The 21,141-nt window shown below is 37.0% G+C and overlaps 1 protein-coding gene across 1 annotated transcript in view; it reads left to right on the forward strand.

Moving 5' to 3' along the window:
• Positions 1–609: 609 nt before the first annotated feature.
• The window catches only part of SPAG16 (sperm associated antigen 16), a 432,336-nt gene continuing 411,804 nt past the window's right edge, over positions 610–21,141 (forward strand). Inside the window, 5 exon segments of the mRNA XM_075710523.1 lie at positions 610–652; positions 5,340–5,386; positions 5,810–5,908; positions 11,780–11,907; positions 18,141–18,278. Coding sequence (XP_075566638.1) covers positions 610–652; positions 5,340–5,386; positions 5,810–5,908; positions 11,780–11,907; positions 18,141–18,278 — 455 coding nt within the window.

Consider the following 21,141-nt stretch of genomic DNA (forward strand, 5'->3'; position numbering starts at 1 on the left):
AAAACTCCTGCTCTTCATTGAACTAGAATGTACTGCAGGAACTTAATTTCAGCAATCAGTCCCATAGGACCGAGCTCAGGTGATCCAGCAAACACCTCTTCCAGCTACAAAAATGTTTCCTCTGAAGAAGTTAGTCCCTTCTTACGAGATTGAAGAGGTTTTTCCCACCCTTCTCCTGTTGTTTTCCTTCCATTTAAGAAAATGAGTGTTTCCTAGTCAGAAAGGACGCAGCAGCCAGCGGGTGGGGGGGACCCTGAAAGGACACGCAGGCCCACCCCGGCTTCGCCAGAGACCAGCCTGGAAACCTCCAGAAATCTCCTCACCCCCGGGCAAATCTCCTCACGGTCCCCGCCGGGGCCGCTCCCTCGCTAGTAAAATACGTGAGAAGCTTCACCTCGGCTTAAAGACAGCACTCGTTGGGACCTCCAGGGGCAAAAAACTGAAGCGTGAATAACGCTAAATTAAACTAACTTAAATAAATCGCTCCTGGGGTGTCTGTTCCCGCCCCGCCCCGCGGCGGCCGTTGGCCCTGGCACGGGCGCGGGCTCCTCTTCTCGCGAGAGGCCGCCCCCGGCAACGGCCGGACGCGGCGGCGGGGAGGCAACGGCTATGGAGGAGGCGGCGGGCTCTGAGGTGTCCTTCTGCCTGCAGAGTATCCTTCCTCCTCCGGAGCATTCTCCTCTTCCTCCTCCTCCCCGTCTGAGGCGGGCGGCTGGGGAGTGTGGGGCGCCCCGGGGTCCCGCCAGTTCCCCGCCTCAGGGGGCGAGGGGCGCGGGAGGGCCCATCCCCTCAGCGCCCCTGCCCACCTCTGCGTGTGCTCGTCCTCCCCAGGCGGGGGGACCCCGGGGGGGCTCGGGCAGCGCGCAGCCCTGCCTGTGCCCCAGGCGGGGGGACCCCGGGGGAGGCTCGGGCAGCGCGCAGCCCTGCCTGTGCCCCAGGCGGGGGAACCCCGGGGGGGCTCGGGCAGCGCGCAGCCCTGCCTGTGCCGCTGGCTGCTCGCTGGGAGCCGGGCAGGAGCGTCCCGGCAGGAGACCCACGCCTTGCCAAGTCATTTCACAGAGTAAGGCGAGGAAAAAAAGCCAAAAAACCCGCAACACCTTGTTGCTCCTTTTTGTGAGTTACTGCCCCTGGAGGCAAAAAAGGGATAATACGCAGGTTTTGGTTTGGTTGGTGTTTCCCCCCCCCCCCCCCCTCCCCCCCGCAGAGACGGTAGGATCTTGCTCACTTCAACATGATGTTTATTTTAGGAAAAGCAGGGTAATTTTATCCTCCCCTGCTTATGGGGCAGTCTAAGCGAGAGTTAAAATTCGGAACTGGAAGTCTCTTGTTGCCTCTTGTTTTAGTTGATCAGTCAATGCAAAATACCTGCGGAGGAGTGACAAGACTGGTTATTAAGACTCACAGTCCCAATGTGCTGTTGTAAAAGGTGCTCATTTAATTCCCAGTGCCTGCCACACACAGTAACTGGCTAGATAGTTGTGGTTTTGTTTAGTACTGTGTATGACCAAGATATAAAGAATATGATACAATAACCTAGAAATAATTTTATTTGCTGTGGCTTTTAGAGGAAAAAAAATCAGTTTGAATACTTTCCACAGTTGAGTTGTGGCAATTTGTTAGGAGTTTATGGCTTTTAAATGTGTAATTTTTGGTCAGATGATCCACATTCTAGTTACGTCACTAGGTCAGACTAGCTCCATCTGTTTGGTTTTGTATCTGTGAGCTGCCAAATCAAGAAGATCTTGCGAGCTTTGTTTTAGAGGCTCAATAATCAGAGCTTAAGTGTTAGGCCCTACCAGTACCCTAGTTTTTCCTGCCTTGCTAGAATTAAGATGTAAGCCAATATAAAAGCAATAAAAAAAAAAGGAAGATTGTCCTTAATGAGCCTGTGCCTCAGTTTCTATCTCATTGAAACTGCCCAGCTGTTGTCACACTGTGTGGTGTGCTAAAAGCACTGCATAAGTACAGATGTTAAAATAACTGACATGGTGTTTGTTGCAAAAATACAATAGTCTTAAAATCAGATTCCTCTCTTATTGTGCGCCTGGCTATGACTCTGGAAAAAAGAGGAAAAAAATAATCAGAATTTTTAAAGTAATGTTTTAGCCTGTGCACAGTGTTTGCAATGATACATTAGTTTAGACAATAATGGATTGCAAGGATGGTCAGGTCAGTAGAAAATTCTGGAAAAAAACAAAGTGTTTTACTCATTGAGTGACTCTTCTATCTGCATTGAAAGGTTTGATAAATGCAGAAAGAAATAGTCAAGATGGAGGAAGGATCATTTGTAGCCCATGCAAAAGATAGCTTTAGAAAAAATAGTCTCTGATCAAATCACTAAACATGGTGTGATGTATTTTATTTAAGTGTACTTTATTTAAATTAATTTTAAGTTGATAAATACCGTGCTATAAAGTAATGAAGAATTACTGCATATATATGGAAATTGTCCCCTGCTTCATACAAAAAATGTTGTTCCCAAGTATTCACGCTATTCAAACATGACCACACTTTAATTTAAAGTCTCATTCTTTAAAGAGAGAATGTGTAGTCAGCTAGCTAGTGCTAGGATATCTTAATCTAATTAAAAAAAGGGGCTTTTTAGAACATTACCCTAACTAGTCAGTCAATATTACTGTGTCTTTTATCTTGACTTGCCTGCTGCAAGTATCCTTCTTGCTTTTTCAAACAATAAAGGAAACCTATTCCTGCTGCTTTGCACTCCCACCTTGCACTTCCCTTTTTGTATGTAATCAGCAGTTCAGGTGAACTTTTCTCCCTCTGAGTTGAAGGAACAAAGTCCAGGAATTAGGAGTCATTTCATTAGGACATGGTCAGACACTGATGCAAGGACCAAAACGTTCCTGTTGTACGGGGGAGCAGGCAGGCAATGAAAAGGTAGCCTGATGCCTGAGTGTCTCATCCTTATTTCAAGGCTGTTGGGTCAGCTCTCGAAAGTCATGTTTCAACATGAGCTATTTTCATCTCTGTTCCCTTTGCTTACCTTGGTGGACCAACATAGGGTCCTGGGGTACCATGCTGAGAAAAGGTGCATTCATTGAACCACACAATTTCTTTGCCCTCCTTTTAAAGTCAGAGGACTTAACCCAGATTTCTTCTGGTGTGACAGAGAACAGACTTAGGCCTGTTAAATCTAGTAGTTTGGGGGTTCCTTGCTTTTTTCCGCCCCTTATGAAAGAAAGCGTGGTAAACATTTTTTGGAGATGAGTTTCTGCATAGTTCAGGTTTTAGAATTAGACATTCCAGAATCAGTCGAGTTAGAAAATGAAGCTTTTGCAGACAGTGAAATTTGAAATGCAGAGAGGTGGTGACTTGAATTCACGTCCTGTGTTCCACATCTGCAGTCTATGGTGCAATAATCTGGGAAGTAAAGCTGGGGGCACGTGTATTACAGGCACTTGCTTTCACATACTAAGCCTAGATATCTTAAGAAGTGCTCATGCCAGTTTCCTATTTATATATACAATTTCTATAGTAAGCATGTAGCATAATTGGGCAGTTGGAGGTACACAGATGTGCTTTGACTTGATTACTGAAAATTATGCCTTTATTCACTCAATGACTTCCCTATTTGTTTTTTTTAGTTTAGAGGAGAAAATGGCATCTCTCCCAAGTTTTACCTCAAACCTCACATCTCTATAAAACAAATGGTGGTTATCCTTTTTTGGGACATGATCTTCAGCTGTTAGCCTTCTAGATGGTTACAATTTAACTGATAGTTTTGTTGATGCTGTGATGCTGGGGTCTTGAATGCAGATGATACTTTTACATATATATTGTACTGAGAGAACTGTAGCAAAAAGCCTATTTTTTAGGAGAATGATTCAGATATGGGAAGCGATGCAAAGCTGGAAAATCATGCGGGTTTTTTTTTTTTTCCTTCTTTTTATATAGAAGTTACTATTTAAATTTGATGTGTGTGAAGTACTGAATTGCCAGCTTTTCTTTTCTTCAGAAGTTAATTTCTGGTTTATTTACATGGGTCATTTGTAGGCTAACTGATTTCCTAGGGAAACTGTCAACAGAGTGTCCTGCTAAGAACATTTTTGTTATACTTTCATGGGCTGTGAGGCTAGAGGATGAAAAAAATGTATATTTGGGTTTCATTTTACACCATTTGTAGTTATTTTTAATGAAAAGTCTCACTCTAAAACGTATGAAGGAACTGTAGATAATTTCCAAATGAATTTTTACATTTTGAAAGTTCCTTATCTTTTTATTGTAGCTGTGTTGTAATTACTAAAGCACTTGTATCAGCTTCAGTAAATGGTCCTCTGGTATTCAGTGTTTGATCTCAGATGTTCGTATTTGAACTTGTACATCTGAATTTGATAAAAAATGCCATTCTCTGGGAGCATGAAGTTAGTTATGGTTAGAAGCATAAAGTCTGTGGAAGTCTCGGTGAGAAAGACCCCTATGAAAACTGATGATTTGTGTAAATGAGAGCAGAATTTAGCTGTTTAACTCTGAACAGTGCTTGACTTCTAACTTTGACAGATCTGATGAGGCAAATTTTAATGGTGTTTAGACCTTGTCCTGGTTTCGGCTGGGATAGAGTTAATTTTCTTCCTAGTAGCAGGCATAGTGCTGTGTTTTGGATTTAGGAGGAGAAGAATGTTGATAACACGCTGATGTTTTTAGTTGTTGCTGAGTACTGCTTATGCTAGTCAAGGACTTTTCAGCTTCCCATGCTCTGCCAGGTACACAAGAAACTGGGAGGGGGCACAGCCAGGACAGTTGATCCAAACTGACCAAAGGGCTATTCCATACCATATGATGTCATGCTCAGTATAGAAACTGGGGGGGGTTGGCCGGGGAGCAGCGATCGCTGCTCGGGAGCTGTCTGGGTATCGGTCGGCAGGTGGTGAGCAATTGCATTGTGCATCACTTGCTTTGTATATTATTATATTGTTATTATTATTATTTTACTTTATTTTATTTCAATTATTAAACTGTTCTTATCTCAGCCCAGGAGTGTTTCTCACTCTTACTCCTCCGATTCTCTCCCCCATCCCATCGGGGTAGGGGGAGTGAGCGAGCGGCTGCGTGGTGCTTAGTTGCTGGCTGGGGCTAAACCACAACAGACCTGCTATAAAAACTTTGAATCTAAATTCTGTCTCTGCATGTAGTTTTCACTGGAGCTGGACTTGTTCATCTAAGGGCTGAAAGAAGCCTTGAAAGTGTGAAGTCTTGTGTCAAAAAGAACAAGGGCAAAGGTGGTGATAGGATATTTATAGATGGTAGGTTTGTGATACTTTTTTTTTTAAGTTGGAACTCATCTCATGCTTCAGCTGTTTCAGACTTAACAAAATCTACAGAATTTACCATAACAGATGACTCTAAAGAAGATTATCAGTATGAAGAGGTAATTTACTAAATAGATAATCTTCTGATATATGTGGGTAGACTAGTCATGTTTCATTCTTTTGTTTTACTTCATCAGTCAGAAAAACATCCTAGGAGAAATGACATGAATCTCCTTTTATAAAGTGTGATGATCCTAGACATAGCTTTATTTTTCAAGAGAAGATTTAGTGTCAGTTATTTATTATGTTTTACTTTCATTTGAATGTTAAATACTTTTTAAAAGATGCAGATATTTCAATTTAGATGTTTCATCTTATTTATAGGTTTATCAGTAATATAAATGCTATTTAAGTATGGCAACGTATTATTTTAACAAGAACAAGATCATTTTCAGTAGTTGTATTGGGGGTGGAAATGGTTGTATTCTGAAAGAAAGATTTATAAAATATATTGATACCTAACTTTAAATAATTTCATTTAGGTTCCAGCAGATGATGAATTTAGTCTTCAGGAAGATGATGAGGATCTGTCAAAAGCTTTGCAGACTATTCAAGAGCAAGCTGAAGATGCCCAGATTTTAGTAAGAACTTCCTAAACATTCTAAGGCTCTCTGTGATTCAGTTGGCATTAGTGGCTTAAAGTTTCTACATCATAATTTATTTTAATTATGAAATATCTGTGTGGAAAAGATTGCTTCTTACTTTTTAGAATTTTCTAGGGGTAAATGTGTGCCACAGTGGAAAAGGCAACTGGGAAAGTTTCCTGGGTTTCATCTTCCTTTAACTTTTGGTCATTTTATGTTCCATAAATAACCTGATACTGCAAATACATGTAACAAATATATAGGTAGATTATTTAAAATAGATTAATGTTATTACAATGTATCAGTACTTTAGGGTTTATTTCTTTTTCTGTGTGAATGAGAGTGTGATCCCTGATACAGGAAAGAAACTGCATGTGCTTAAGACGCATAGAAGCTTGTACTTGAATACTTTGCTAAAGAAGATTATTCATATATTGAAAATAAAGAATGGGCTGTTAAACTATGTTAAATCAAAATATTAATGAAATTATCAGTAATTTCACAAAATTAGTTCTTGAAACATCTTACGTTTACAAATTGTTTTCAAAACAGTCGTGTAATAGTTCAGTGTTACACAATGGCATTGTTATATTGCATTTTCCAAAATATAATTTACCTGAATTTACTTGCTTATAACAATCTAATGGAAAAGTGCTTTTCCCTGCTGTGTTTCTAATATCACCACTGTCTTATAGCCTCATCAGTAAGCTATTGTTATAGTCTTTGTTTTGCAAAAGCAAATGATTAATAATGAAAAGATAAAATTATCTGAATGATTCTTAACATTAAAATGGAGGAAAAATGTGCATTTTCTTTTGCACTAGTGCGTATCAGCAGACCAATTTTGTATTTTAGATCAAACTTTGAATGAAAACTGACAATACTGGAGTCTTAGGTATTTGAAACTGCATATGCCTGAAAATTAAGGGAAAGGTGGCAGAAGTTTTAAAGACTGAACATGCTTAATGTTAACCAATTAGTGGAAATTCTTAGTGTTCTTTAGGGATAACTGAAATTATGTCTGTTTTACTGTGTGAGTTGACAGTGCTGCATTTAAATAATCTTTCACCTCTTTGTTGATTTGTTGAACTTTGAGTAGTAGGAAACAATATGCTAATATCTATCCCATTTAATCAAACTGAAGAAAGTGTTACCTTTCCTTAAAAGAAGAACATGTGTGCTTAAACTCAAATTCTCTCTGATTTTGTGCTTATGCTGATAGATGTCTGTCTTCTTGCTTCCTGACTCATTATTTGGAGGTTTCATTTTTCCATAACTTTGAAACTGAAATAATATTGCCAGCCTTCAGACAGAAAGACATGAATAGAAAAATGTTTTAATACACTTGCTAGTTCCTTGACAGCTTTCATAATGACTTACTGTATATTTTGTGAGGCTCAGTGACTAGATTGTTTAATGCTAATTCACTGGAAAAAACCAAGTGCTGCAGTGAATGCTTTTGGTGACCCAAGTTAGAAGCACTGTTTCCTGTGAATTAATATTAAATCAATATCCAAACTATGAGCTAAGCAGCACAGTAGAAGGCTGTATTCACATGATAAATAATTGGTACAGTTTTTTAATTATTAGCTTCTAATCTTGCCTAAAATAGGTTAAATTAGGTAATAACCATATCCTGGAATAGCTACTCTGTGATAAACATTTTCAAGTGATTATGTGTATTTGTTGTTCGTAGTAACTTGTATACCTAATCTTGTACTAAAGATTGCATTTCAGTATTAGATACAAATCTTTTGGTTACAAAAATAAATTATATAGAGAAGGCACAGATCAAGTGAGCATCCAAAAATACTTAAGCGATTTGTCAAACGGAGATACTCAATTTAGAAACTGGATATTTATAGTAACTACAGTTTCTTTTACGTTCTGTAAAAAGATCAAGTATAACCAGGTAAATCTAAGAAAAATGCTTATTTTCAAACTTCCTTTCAAAGTAATTAGCACTAATCACTAAATGAAGAAGAGCAAACATAAACAAATGACAGAAAGTGCTATTCACCTTTTGTTTGTTTAAATCAAATTGGTGTGTAGGAATTAAAGCTATGTTTCTACAGGGGATACTGAGATATGTTTTCTTTCCTTCTGGATCTCTGCATAGGTGCTGTGAAACTAGTGGTCTTTAAGGAGTTTGGTGAGGCTCCCTCACCAGTTACAGTTCATGTTTTTGTTTGGATCCCAACAGGGAAATGTGGGTGATGGAGCTGTAATCTAAGTTTCATTTTCCCCTGGTTTGGAGGTGAAATGGTAGCTGATTCAAAACACACCTGTGCTGGGCAACACATGCTTTGGATAGCAGTGATTCTGCCTGCTGTTCCTGTTCTAGTCATTATTTGTCCTTTTCAGTTGCAACTCTTGATTTTTTTTTTTTTCTACTGTCCTTGTTTCGAGACTTTGTAAAGTAGTATAAATTATTTTTAAACACAAGTAATAGAACGTTTTGCATATGAAAAAGTCTTCAGCTGATAGGGACCCTAGGAAAAGGATACGGAACTTCTGGAAAATCACACACATAAAAGAAAGCTGTCTGAAATACTTCCTTCAGTAGTTACAGCTATTACACTTCCATTCCAGGATCTTTATTTTCTTAATATCCCAAGTGATAATCTGAAGTTACCTTGTCTTTCATTAACCTTATATTTAACGTAGGTTTGACTTTTAATTTGTTTGAATGTGTTAAAAAGCCTTGAATTCAGTTTTTGTATTCTTTTTTAGTTTAGTAAATTTTGCAAGAACATCTTATTTTGTTTTCCAGAGAAATTATTAATTTATTTGGTGTTCATATTTCTTCATTGGACAGAAATTTTTGCAAGTATTGAGGAAGTCCTTAAGGTTAAGTTCTTAGCAATTAATTTATTTTTTGCAATCCTTACACTCAAAATGTTTTTAAGATTTTAATTAAGAAAATCTAACCAAGAAATATTTAACAAAGCAAACACTTTGTTTAGTTTGACTTAATGGTCAGAATCCTTTAATCAGGTGTTTTTGTCTGTATTGCTACTATAGGGTGTCTGTTTGCACCACATTAATTATAGATTGTATTTTCCTCATTTCTAAATAGGTAAGTATATACAAAAACTTACTGTTATGCCATTCTGTGGGTAGTCATCCAAGGTTAAGATTAAGTTAAAGAAAGTGGTTATCCTAATATCACTCTCAAAGTCTGCAGAAGAGCTAGGCATTTAGTTCTGGTTTCCTGAGGCCCTGTTCCAATACTGTGCCTGTTAGACTGCATTCATTTTTCCGTATATTGTTCCCTGCTCGAGCTTTGGTTCCTGAAATGATTCTCAGTGCTAGTATCTAGCTAATAAATTTTCTTCTGCATGGATGAAATGAATTCCTATCATATTTCCATTTATTAAGGGAATCAAGCTATGTCATTTCTTCCGAAGACTGGCTTTATAGATGTGTTTGGGAAACTACAACTAACAATATTAGACATTTGCCTCTTTTAGAATAAAGAAAGAAAAGAAGCAAGAAAAGGGATGCAGCTACATGTCTGCAGATGTACTCTTTTTAGTTCTTGTATTACCACAATTAGAAAATAGACCTGTCTGATGTAGTGTATCTCTGGTAATGAAAATATGCTAAATATTACATTGTGCTTGGCATATTGTATTATTCATAATACAGTGTTACATGGCCTTGATCGTACATGTACAATTCTTTATGTTTATATTAGATGGGTTGCTTGGATTAAACACAACATTTTCTGTATTATACAAAATGGCTATGAGATTTTTCCAGTGCAGGCAGTGCTGTGTGTTTTTAATTTATCAAGAGAAATTCCTTTATCTTCAGGTAATTTATGCAGTCATGTTGATAGAGCTCCCACTAAGGACGTGAATAAGCCATAAATGGATGCAGTTATCAGAAATCCCTGACCTACAGATTCTTTTTTAAATGGATGGAGGAAATAATTTGCAGTCACAGCCTTTAGTATGTCTTGATGAATATCTCACTGAAATTGTTTTAAGTTTTAGTAGTACCGAAATGAAGAAAAGAAGGTAGGCATGTATGGAAGCTGTTTCTGTTCCTCTTCTCTACAGTGGTTTTTTTTTTTTTAATAATACGTAGCTCACATTATCATAGCATCTGAGTTTCTTTCAAGAGTGCACTAAGTGATAGTTGTCAAGCCCAGGTTTGTTCTGTCCTCCTCTCACCAGGAGATGCAGTATCTTGTCTTAGCCTGTGTTGAGCAAGTCTATTGTAGCACAGTGCCTACGTGTAGTTCCCAAATGCTGAGATCCTCATATTTAGGTATGTCAAATCACTGTAATCCATTTGAAGTCTGAATGAATTAAGGCCACCTCTTTGGCTGCCAAGTTGTGGCAGTCTCTCTCATCTGGTTATCTTTAAATGCATTTTGCGGGGGCGGGGGGAGGTGGTAGTCTCAGACTGGGTCATATTTTACTTTTTTCGTATCTCCTTACATCTTGAAATCTCTCTAGGAGAACTTAATATCACACTATGCACAGAGTGGGGTTGGGTGAATGAAAGAAATTTGCATTGCAACAGAAAGCTGTGAAAGGGATTTTTTTTTTTTTTCCCTCTGTAGTAGGATTGCTCTGTTTTGATTTGATTCTGCTTTTGGCAATGGTGCTTGACCCACGAGCTGATCTTATCTGAATAGCTGTCTATCTTGATGGCAGTGGAGGAGCTGCATATGAAGCCTTGGTGCACCATCTGCATTCTGCTAACACTTTTAGCAATATTGTCTGGCAGCTTTGTTCAGCGTCTGCATATGGGTGTTGAGAAGAAAAGGGAGAACTGATCTTTGTGAGACTTCCTAAGAGATCTAATGATGGAGATGCAGTTCTTTCAGTCTCTCCGTTGCATGCGTCATTACAAGAAGCATATAAGCCGTTGTCCTGGTTTCGGCTGGGATAGAGTTAATTTTATTCCTAGTAGCAGGCATAGTGCTGTGTTTTGGATTTAGTATGAGAAGAATGTTGAGAACACACTGATGTTTTAGTTGTTACTAAGTACTGCTTATGCTAGTCAAGGACTTTTCAGCTTCTCATGCTCTGCCAGGTACACAAGAAACTGGGAGGGGGCACAGCCAGGACAGTTGATCCAAACTGACCAAAGGGCTATTCCATACCATATGACATCATGCTCAGTATATAAGCTGACGGGAGTTGGCTGGGGAGCAGCGATCGCTGCTCGGGAGCTGTCTGGGTGTCGGTCGGCAGGTGGTGAGCAATTGCATTGTGCATCACTTGCTTTGTATATTATTGTTATTATCATTATTATATTGTTGTTATTATCATTACTATTTTATTTTATTTCAATTATTAAACTGTTCTTACCTCAACCCAGGAGTGTTTCTCATTCTTACTTCTCCCAGTCTTTCCCGCATCCCATTGGGGTAAGGGGTAAGGGGAGTGAGCAAGTGGCTGTGTGGTGCTTAGTTGCTGGCTGGGACTAAACCGTGACAGCTGTTTTACTATCACCTTGGACTTTTGCATTTTTCATGAGATGTACTGATTTTTCTCATGAATACTTTTGAAGGTTGCTGAAGGGTGCAGGAGTATGAGAACTAACATTTTCTCTCTGGTCAGTGACAGAAGATCATCCATCAGTTTAAATAGTTTCAAGTCCATATCAGATTATGTCAGGTTCAGAATACTTGCTTAAATCAGGTGACTTTTTGAGTTGTTTCTCTATAACCTTTCACAGACCTTGACATTAGAAGGATCAGTGATTATAGATCTGATCAATAAAGACAAGGGAAATGTTCAGCTGTACTCCAGTGGATGTATGACTTTAGATTACTTCAGAAATAGAAGGTATGGTAATGACATTTCTCTCGTAGGTTTAATAAAAATTATCAAATTTTAATTTCAGGCTTTGCAATCAGTACTGACTTCTGAGAAATCAGTGTCTGAAATACCTGAAGCAATGGATGACTTCTTCTGCAATTTCCTGGTCAGATTGGGAATGTCCAGAACCCTTGACTGCTTCCAAACTGAATGGTAAAATATTTTAAGTGACCCGTATTACTTTCAGAATTAGGAAGTAGGTGCTCAGGATTCAAGTATTTCCAGTATTTCAGGATATATTTCCAGAAAGCTCTTCTGAGTAGAAGTCCTTCTTAAATATGTAGTGTTTTAACAAATAAATATATTCATGTTGAGACTGAGGATGCAAACTGTTGTTTTAAGGACAGATTTTCAAGAAAGCTGACTCCAGGGATCTCCTAAACAGGTACCTTCGAAGGACTGTATGCATTTCACCTAACTCTAGGCATGTACAAGCCTGAAGTGGCCACATGAGAGGTGTCTTTTGTGACCAGAGAAGAGAAATACTCGTTTTCAGGATGCAACTCATCTGAGTTGTTTAAGCCATCTCCTTTAAGATTAAGTGAATTAAATTATATTTTTTCAAGTATATTCTGCTCTCCACTGACTACCAATGAAAACTACAAACCAGCTGTAGTGCAGAAGTCATCATTGGATCAAATGGGTCCAATGCCAAATGACCAGCATTTCACTTCAGCGGTGCTGAGAAATCATGTGGCTTTGTTATTTTCTTGCTTTCCTGAACCTGGGTGCCTGCCTAAAAACTGAATGTTTTGTAGTATGGTATAGTATTTTTACCTTACTTGTTTGGGTATTTTTGGACATTCATCATAGGTACCTTGTATTTTGAAGCAGAATAATCACAATATTTGATATTTGGTAAGTTTTGGTATATCAGTCAAAATAATATGGTTGGTTAGTTTGTTTTTTCTTTTTAAAATTTAATTCATGTAGTAATCAAAAGAGTAAACTCTGGAGCTGTTGCTATCTTCTTTGCCCCAGCTTTTATAGATTGCAGAGATTTTGTCCATACTCCTCACAGAAATTTAAAAGGCAGCTTTGTCTAAATACTCCACTTCTTCCACCACTCTAGTCATATACGGAATCCCACAGGGTGTATACTTTTTTAAATAGTGATTAAGAATGATGTGCTAGAAGTGCTGCAAAAGCTTGAGAGGAGAGCTGAATTATTTTGGAGCAAAATATTGTGCTTGTCATAAAGTTCTGTTGAAATACTTTCAGTTACAAGCTTGCTTTGAATCTGCCAGTTACATTGGAAAGATTCTGAGAAGTGGAGACACCTCTCTGAATTATCTTGTAGTCAGTCTTTAAACATCAGAGGTTCAGAGATTTGTTAATAATGTCTTTTGAAATTGTTCAATTTGAAAATTAGTAAATTTGAAAAGTTAGAAACATTTTATTTTTTCCTACAAAAGCCTTGAGGCTTTTACGTTTTCTTAGAAATATCCTCTAATGGGGAAATCATTGCTGCTGTTTGCAGGGCTGTGGTCTTATTAGCATAGAGCTCACCAATCAGGCATTGCCTTTGGAATTAATAATGATCTGTTTTTGATAGCATAACAATGTGACTTAAGTGATTTCTTAGAGAAGGAGCACTATAGTTCTGTATTCTTTTTCAACAAAAGAACAGATATGAACGGCATTAAGTTTGAAGAAGTTTAACAGTTTTTATGTAAAAAGATAATTAATACTAGACAGATATAAATAGTGACCTTTTTATGAAACTACAGCTTCCTTTGAATCACTTAGAGTCTGAATTTATATCAATGGCAAAATTCAAATTGCTTTTTAACAGAACAAGAGCAGGTCTTAGCAGGCCCTATCTTGTAAATCCTTACTATACATATATTTTTTTCTCTATAAGTAGTATTTTTAATTTCACTAATATTACAAATGAGCTCAGCATGTCAGGGTCTAATCTTACTGTATTGAGACTTTTGCTGCATTAATACCTTATTTCAAAATGTTTCAATTTGGTTTGAAATAGATAACTTAGAATATTAATGAAAGTGAGAGCAGATTAGTGTACTCAGGTCCCTCATTATGTATTGGGACGACAGGCTCGCTCATGCTGTGGTGATCAAGTACTAATGGAATTTAAAATGAGAAATTAATTAATGTAGAGAAAATTTATCAAAAGGCTTGCTTTGAAATAATTGTCTGTCTGCAATCTAAAGGTCACTTAAATTGGACTGAATTATCTGTATTTATTGCAGTTTGAGAAAACATTCTGTTATTTTATCCAGCTGTATAAAATGTCATGATTTCATCACGTTTTAAGCCAAACCTAGTCTTTTTCTATGATGTAATGAATAATTTTACCACATTTGTAGTGATCTTTTTTTCCTTACGTAGTTTTTTTGCACATACACTTTTTTCTTCCAGTTATACTTTAAGGAACTTAAAATTAGACTTGAATTATTTTTAGAATATCTAATTTACCATTAAATTTTCTATTCCTTTGATATACAAGACTTTATAGTGCTTTGGTGGCTTATTAAAGATATGGATTGACAGGTTTAGAGTGTGAAGTGCAAGGGCTGATCAACTGTAAATTCATGCATCTGACAGTCTCTACCTCCTAATCCCAAAGAGCTCACTGCTGCTGGCAGCATGTTGCCAGCCTGAGCAGATGAATCATTTGCTGTTCACACATACGTATGGAGCTATCGCTGTGATTAGTTAGTACACTCATTGGACTGGTAATCTCTGACTAAGTGTTCCTAGAGACCTGGCAGTGTTGCAGCTTGTGAGTAAAAGGAGAGCTGCAGACTATTTATGGAAACATGATTTGAAAATTCTTTTCTATTTGATGTGGTTAAAATTATGAATAAACTTACATGACCAAGCCAGGTTAAAAGCTATGTTTGTCTTGTGTACGCCTTGCAAAGGTTGTCTAGGTTGTGCATAATGGAGCACACGCAACTAGACATACTGTGTCTTCTCTGAGCATAAAGGTAGACTCATTCCAAAAAAATTCCTTTTTGCAGAATGAAGAAAATGGATATAGGTTGCAATCCTCCATGTCACAACGCCCTGAAGAGAGTGGAAACAATCTGCTTATTTCAGGCAGACCTAAGTTTGCTCTGCTCTGTGTCCTTTTTGGTCTGGAAATCATATGGTCACATTAATGTACGTTGTACTCTAAGTTCGTAAGTCCTGAGAGAAACAAGGGTTATCAGTTCCAGGACAGCATCATGCTAAAACAGATTCAGTTTCTGGATCAGAACTGGCTCGGATCACAAGTGAAGTAACCTCAAGTGTGATTTGCAAAAAGCCACGTGGACATACCTACTTTCTTGCCTACATAACAAGCATAACATTATAATATACGTTTTCTACTTATATGCCGTAATAGATTAGAGGAGTACACTAGGGAAAAAAAGTGCTTTGTTTTTCTGTGCTCATTTCTTTCTTAGCCTTCTGTTGAAACTGTTTAAGAGGTTATCAATTGGAACGATAATTTTCAGCAAGAAGTTCTTGTAAAAGCTAAAACTTGAAATTTTAATCCCTGAATGCATCTCTAGGTGAGTTACCCCTTGGTAAAGGATTATCCTGAGCTACATATCAGTTAGTTTATTGCAGGGCCTCTCTGCAACCTGCTTCCTTTAGAATTCTTAGAAACTTGAATTCAATGTAATACATATATATAGTAATAATGTATTATTTTTAGTTGCTCTGCACTGGACTTTGATCATAAAATCATAGTTGACCATCTGTTGCTTAGGTTTCCAGATGCTTGATTAATTTTAAATAGCAATTCAAGAATAATAACTCAGTTTTTCTGAAAAGCTTAGAAGAATACATGTGTGTGCATGGAACTAACTAATTTAATTTGCATTACAGTTCCCTTCTATAATGGAAAGAAGTGCGAACAATAGCTATTTGGCAGTTGGCTAGGTATGTAGGAGTTCTATAAGCTTTACAGGACTAGGTTGATGAAAGATAATGAGATTTCACAATGCAATTTTGTTGTGTGGTTTTCTATTCCATTTCTGTTGCATGCACAAAAGCTTTCATTTTTAGTAGTGTTCTTAGACAAGGGCATAGTGAATTTATTGTTATTAATTGTATTTCATTAAAATTGTCTTTCAGACTTCTTAGCTCTGCCAGAGGCTAGGTTCATCAATTATCCATGTCTGATGTGTCTTCGTGCAGAAATTTGATCGTTTTCATGAGATGCAGTTAGAGCATTCAGTGGAGAAATGTTTCTGGCAAATAAAGAAGTATTGATTGGTTTAGTGTGGACTTGGTAGTGTAGGTTAATGATTGGACTGGATGATCTTAAAGGTCTTTTCCAACCTAAACGATTCTATGATTTATGTAGAGTTGTGGTCATTTGCAATGAGAAGTGCCCTTATTTGCAATATTTCCAATAGGAGTTGTACCTGCTTATCCAGCAATGTTTATTTGGCGGGCGGGGGGGGAAGAGAAGAGACTAAGCTTCTTTCTTAGTATTAAAGCCTATTGCTGCTATAATTTGCTTAAGAAAACAGTAATGATAGAATGAATTTTGCTTTGGACATGTTCAGTTTAACTTTTCAAAAACCTTTAATCTTACTGGTGGTGAATGTGAGTGACAGCTTAAGTCATAGGGATGAGCATTCCTCTAAGTATCCACAGACTGCAGATAAGTAGCTGACTGTGGGAAGTCATTTGAACGTAAGAGTTTCTAACATTCCCCTTAATTTTTCTGGAGGATGTTAAGTAGAAGTTGCTTGTCAAGTAAGAGTCCCTTATTCTACAAACACTTTGTTTCTGCAACATGTTTTATTGATCTAGGAATGCTGTACTTACTGTCTTCAAGTTTCAGATCTGCTGCTTGTGTCCAAGGGCAGGAGGTAGCATTTAGTATAACTTTTATCTCTAATTACAGCTGTTCTTTTCATACTTCCTTATTAGTTGGGAAAAAAGAAATGCACAGATTGAATATATTTTTCACCTGAAAAGGCAAATAATGTTCATATTACTCCTTCTGGTGAGTTCCTACCCAGAACATCTTCCAGCTGCAGTGAAGATCAGCAGGGAAGAAGATTGTGCGGCTGTAGTCTTTTTCTGATATAAATTATTTATAGCTCCACTGAATCTATGCTGAACTGATATTGCGGCCACAGTAGTGCACAATGTTGTTGTCTTCAGTGAGTCTATAAAAGTTTGTACCAACTGAAGGTCTTGCTCTTCTGTCTTCCAGGACAGAAGTAGAAAAGAAATAGATGTTTTATACAAACTTGTACTGGATTCTGGAATCACCTCTGCAATGTCTGCTTGCACAGAAGTATCTTATGCTTGTATATGTAGACTTGAACCTTGGTGTCTTTTGAAATACTTTGACAAATCCTTATAGCTTATAATCATTCATGGAACAGGCATGATTCTTCAGAAGTATTTATTTTGTGTTGTGACACATTTTTTGATGAAATTTAGCTTTTCTGAATCCTTTTTAATATCACTGCTCTTTTTTTTTTTTAATGGAAGATACTTGGGTACTTCCAGTTGCTTTGTGTTTAAATGCCTTTAAATTAGGCCTAAAATGAATGGTGTCAATGCCTATGTCCTTTTTACTGACTGCTAGAGTATTCTTAGCCTTCGTTGACATCCTACCAAAAGATGGATAGTCCTAAAAGATATGAGACTGACTGAGTAGACTTTATTGCCAGGGGCTATAGCGATTCCTAGGTAGCACACAGCATTACATGCTGCTCCAGATTCTCTTTTACTTCTCAAAATGCAAGTTAGTCTGTACAAGTATTTAACTAAAGCAGCCTTCAGGCTTCTACATCACGGAATCATGTTTTCTTGGGGGCTGGTAAGATAGGTAAATATTGGTAAATATAATTCAATAAAGAGAGGGCAACATAAGTAAACAGGAAGAAATGAAGAAATTTCCCTAGGTGAGCTCTGTACTCCATGTTGAAGATAGCTCATAGGATCATTCATCCAAGTTATCTGCAGTTTTGTCATCTTATTTGAGTCCTCAAAAAAAAAAAAAAATCTTGCAGATATTTGAGCATATGAGATAAAAAGAACTATGAGTATATAGACATGTTATTTGAATGAGAAATTTTTTTTCTGTCTTTTATTTAAGCTATTTGGAAGAAAGAAAGGAAAAGAGTAATTGTTTAAACTGAAGAACTGTGTTATACAGGACATGTCTTTTGACTTATGAACGACAATAATACATTTTAGAATGAAAAACAGTAAAATAGAACACTGTGGTGGGATAGCACTGTTGCTAATTGTTAATAATCATAAGAGCTAAATGCCTTGAGATGATAAATATTTTGGTGATTGTAGTTTAGGTAAATGCTAGCATGAGAAAGAAGACATTAGTGAAGTGAGAAAAAGGAAACGTGGAATAAAATAACTCTCTGTTTCTTTTCTACTAGGTATGAACTCATAGAGAGAGGTGTGTTCACAGCCAAAGATACTGGATTGGTTCCAACTGTGTATACCCACAACCAGCAACTTGAGGCTGAGAATATGCGCTTGAGGAAAGATTTGGAAAACTATAAACATGCTGCAAAGTATGTTATTTGGTCTTAATGAAACTTTGATATACAGTAGTAAATTGCCAGATAAAGTAAACCCAAGTACTTAATGGAAATAATAAGTTCCTGTTTGTTATGATGGCTGCACATATTTTTACTTCTCGGTGACATTTGTAATTAAAGTTCAATTTTCTCTGAGCTCTATTAGAAACCTAAATCTGAATTTCTTTTATTTGTATTTATTGGACTATAGAAAATAATTTTCAATATCCAGTAATCACAACAAATTACTACGAAGAATGATGAGTATAATATGTAGAACTAGAAAATAAATGGTTCTGTGCATTTTGTATTAAAAACCAGTACTATAAATTACAGCTACCACAAAACATCAGCATAGGAAAAAAATCACTATACACTTATTCTTCATTTTTTTAATTGCAAAAAATCTGTCACTCTGGCCCTAGTGGTAAATGGTATGTCAGTGTAAATTACCATCTTGTGTGTAATATATACTTGTGTGTATATTGTAGTAGCTGATTTTAAGTCAGTTGTACTTCAGTCATAAGAGAGTTAAAATATTTAGCCTATATAATGGAGAGATATAAAAATGAACTACATGTAACATAGCCTTTTCTGAAGAATGGTATGTCTGCACATGTATGTGTTCATTGAGCATTTACCCCAAGACCTAATAATGTGCTCACTTTGATTTTGCCAGTGCTTAGTTTTAAAATACGGAGCTGTAAAAAAAAAAAGTTAACTCCATCTCTTTGATTTTCCTCCAGATTGCTCAAGCTACTAATTTTCATTTAGATTGTTCCTTTATGAAAAATAGCTACTCAGATCTTAAATAATCATTGCTGCTGATAATGATAGTAAAATTATTTTCCAATGATCATGATTTATTACATTTTAAATTAATAAATTAATTGCCCATTGTCTAATAGTTAAGTAAATGTCTTTAATAATCAAGTCAAATATTGTGTAGTCTAAATATACTATTGTACTGGGAGATAGGCCATATAGAAAACTTTTATTTTACTCTACAGCTCCTTTGGACAATGGGTAGTTAGGGATTGTGTGTCTCATTTGAGAGAGAGTAAGAAGCAGGAATGCATAGTAGAAGAAAGGAAGACCGAATGTGGCCCTTCTGAAATCTGGTATCGTCAGTAGCAATTTTAACAGGTTTTCTCCCCCCCCCCCCTTTTTTTTTCTTTCTCCCCCCTGCCCCCGTATGAAGCAGAACATGCTATAACAAGATAATCTGAGCAGATTATGACTTGATATGAGTTTTCCTGGGTTTGTTGCATTGCTACGTGATTGTTTAAGAACATAAAGCTCAAAAACATTTTGCTGTGGTCATGAATGAGTTGGGTTTTTCCCATAAGAATGTCTGTGTACTCTGTGGGGTGCCAGAAGATTTTTGATAGCAGATATCTAGTTAAAAGGCTGAAAGATGATGTGATATTGTGCAAAGGAAGAAAGCAGGAGAGGGAGAAGACATTGCCAATATGCTAGGTTCCTACAGGCTGGCTGTTAAATAAAGCTCCCAACACTCACTTAAGTGAACTGTGCTAAAAAAAGAAATAAATCCATGAACTGAAACCATGCTCTGCTTTTTCACATTCTAGTGTTTGATGAAACCTAAAATAGCAATGCTCTGGTGGTAAACAAGTGAGTCATGTCATCTGTTTGGTATTCCAGATTGGACAGTGAGATACAGGGCAATTCTATATGACACAAATTAGAAGTGGGTAAATTCTGGTCATTAGCATTTACTGTTAAATCCTGCACTTATTCTGCATGTACCTTGTTAAAACACTATTAAAATTAGGCCTCCTCTATCCACTTGTGGGGAGAGCTTTATTTTCTTAGTCTTTATGCTATTATTAGAATGGAGTATATACAGATGTAAAACTTGGTTTGTGCTAATGGTCACTACTTCATTTTTCAACCTTTTTATTTCAGATAACTTTCAAAGTTTTTATTGATACTAATGTTAAACGTTCAGCACTTCTGTGAAATTCATTTAACTTATTTTGTTTTAAATAATTAATGAATTAAAACAGTACTGTTTCTGGAATAATGGGTGAAATTGAGCATTTCAGCTGTACATACCATGAGTTAGTGTTCCTTTGTCTTTTGGATAGACCCTGATCATAATAGTCTATACTAAATCCATTCACTGTGGTGACTGTTAACAGCATTTTTTCTTGTTCATACATTCAACTACTGTAGTCAGTACCCTTGCTAAGATAAAGCAAATATTCCAGCAGGAGCCAAAATTACCTGGAGGACAGTTTGAGTTATCAAGTATTGTTAGAGAATTCACCAGCTTACTGAAAACAGAATGCCTAAGAGCACAGAAGAAATGCTGATTTGACTGGTTAGAAACCAAGGATTTGTGAGCAAAGAAAGTCTCATAAATTTTCATTGTGAGATACAGTGCTGTGAAGTGTATTTGAAGAAAGCTTTTAATTACATTTGGTATTTCTGAGCTTGGTATTCTCGACAACCATCTTGCAGAAAAGAGATGTTATTTGGGACTTAGGCAGAACGAGGGCCCAGGATAAATGACTGTAAACCAGTCATGTCCTGCTTTAATGTTATTTAGCAATTGGCAGAAGATTCAGTGTCTAGAAGCTAACTGTAATTGTATTTGGGGTATTTTAATACAGCATTTACATCACTGCACAGCAAATAGGTGGGCAAGTAGAGTAGATTGCAGACTGTTGGTTACATTTCACTGTGGCTTTTCATTATTTAAAGAGAAAATCACAATCGGCTTCACTTTCTGTATGCAGTGAGTACATATATATTTTAATAGGTTGTCCAATGTCTGAAGGCATCTTGACATGCAACAAAATCCCTGAATACATACACTAAAAGAAATAAA

This window comes from Pelecanus crispus, chromosome 5 (genome assembly GCF_030463565.1).
Source record: "Pelecanus crispus isolate bPelCri1 chromosome 5, bPelCri1.pri, whole genome shotgun sequence".
NCBI classification, from domain to species: domain Eukaryota; kingdom Metazoa; phylum Chordata; class Aves; order Pelecaniformes; family Pelecanidae; genus Pelecanus; species Pelecanus crispus.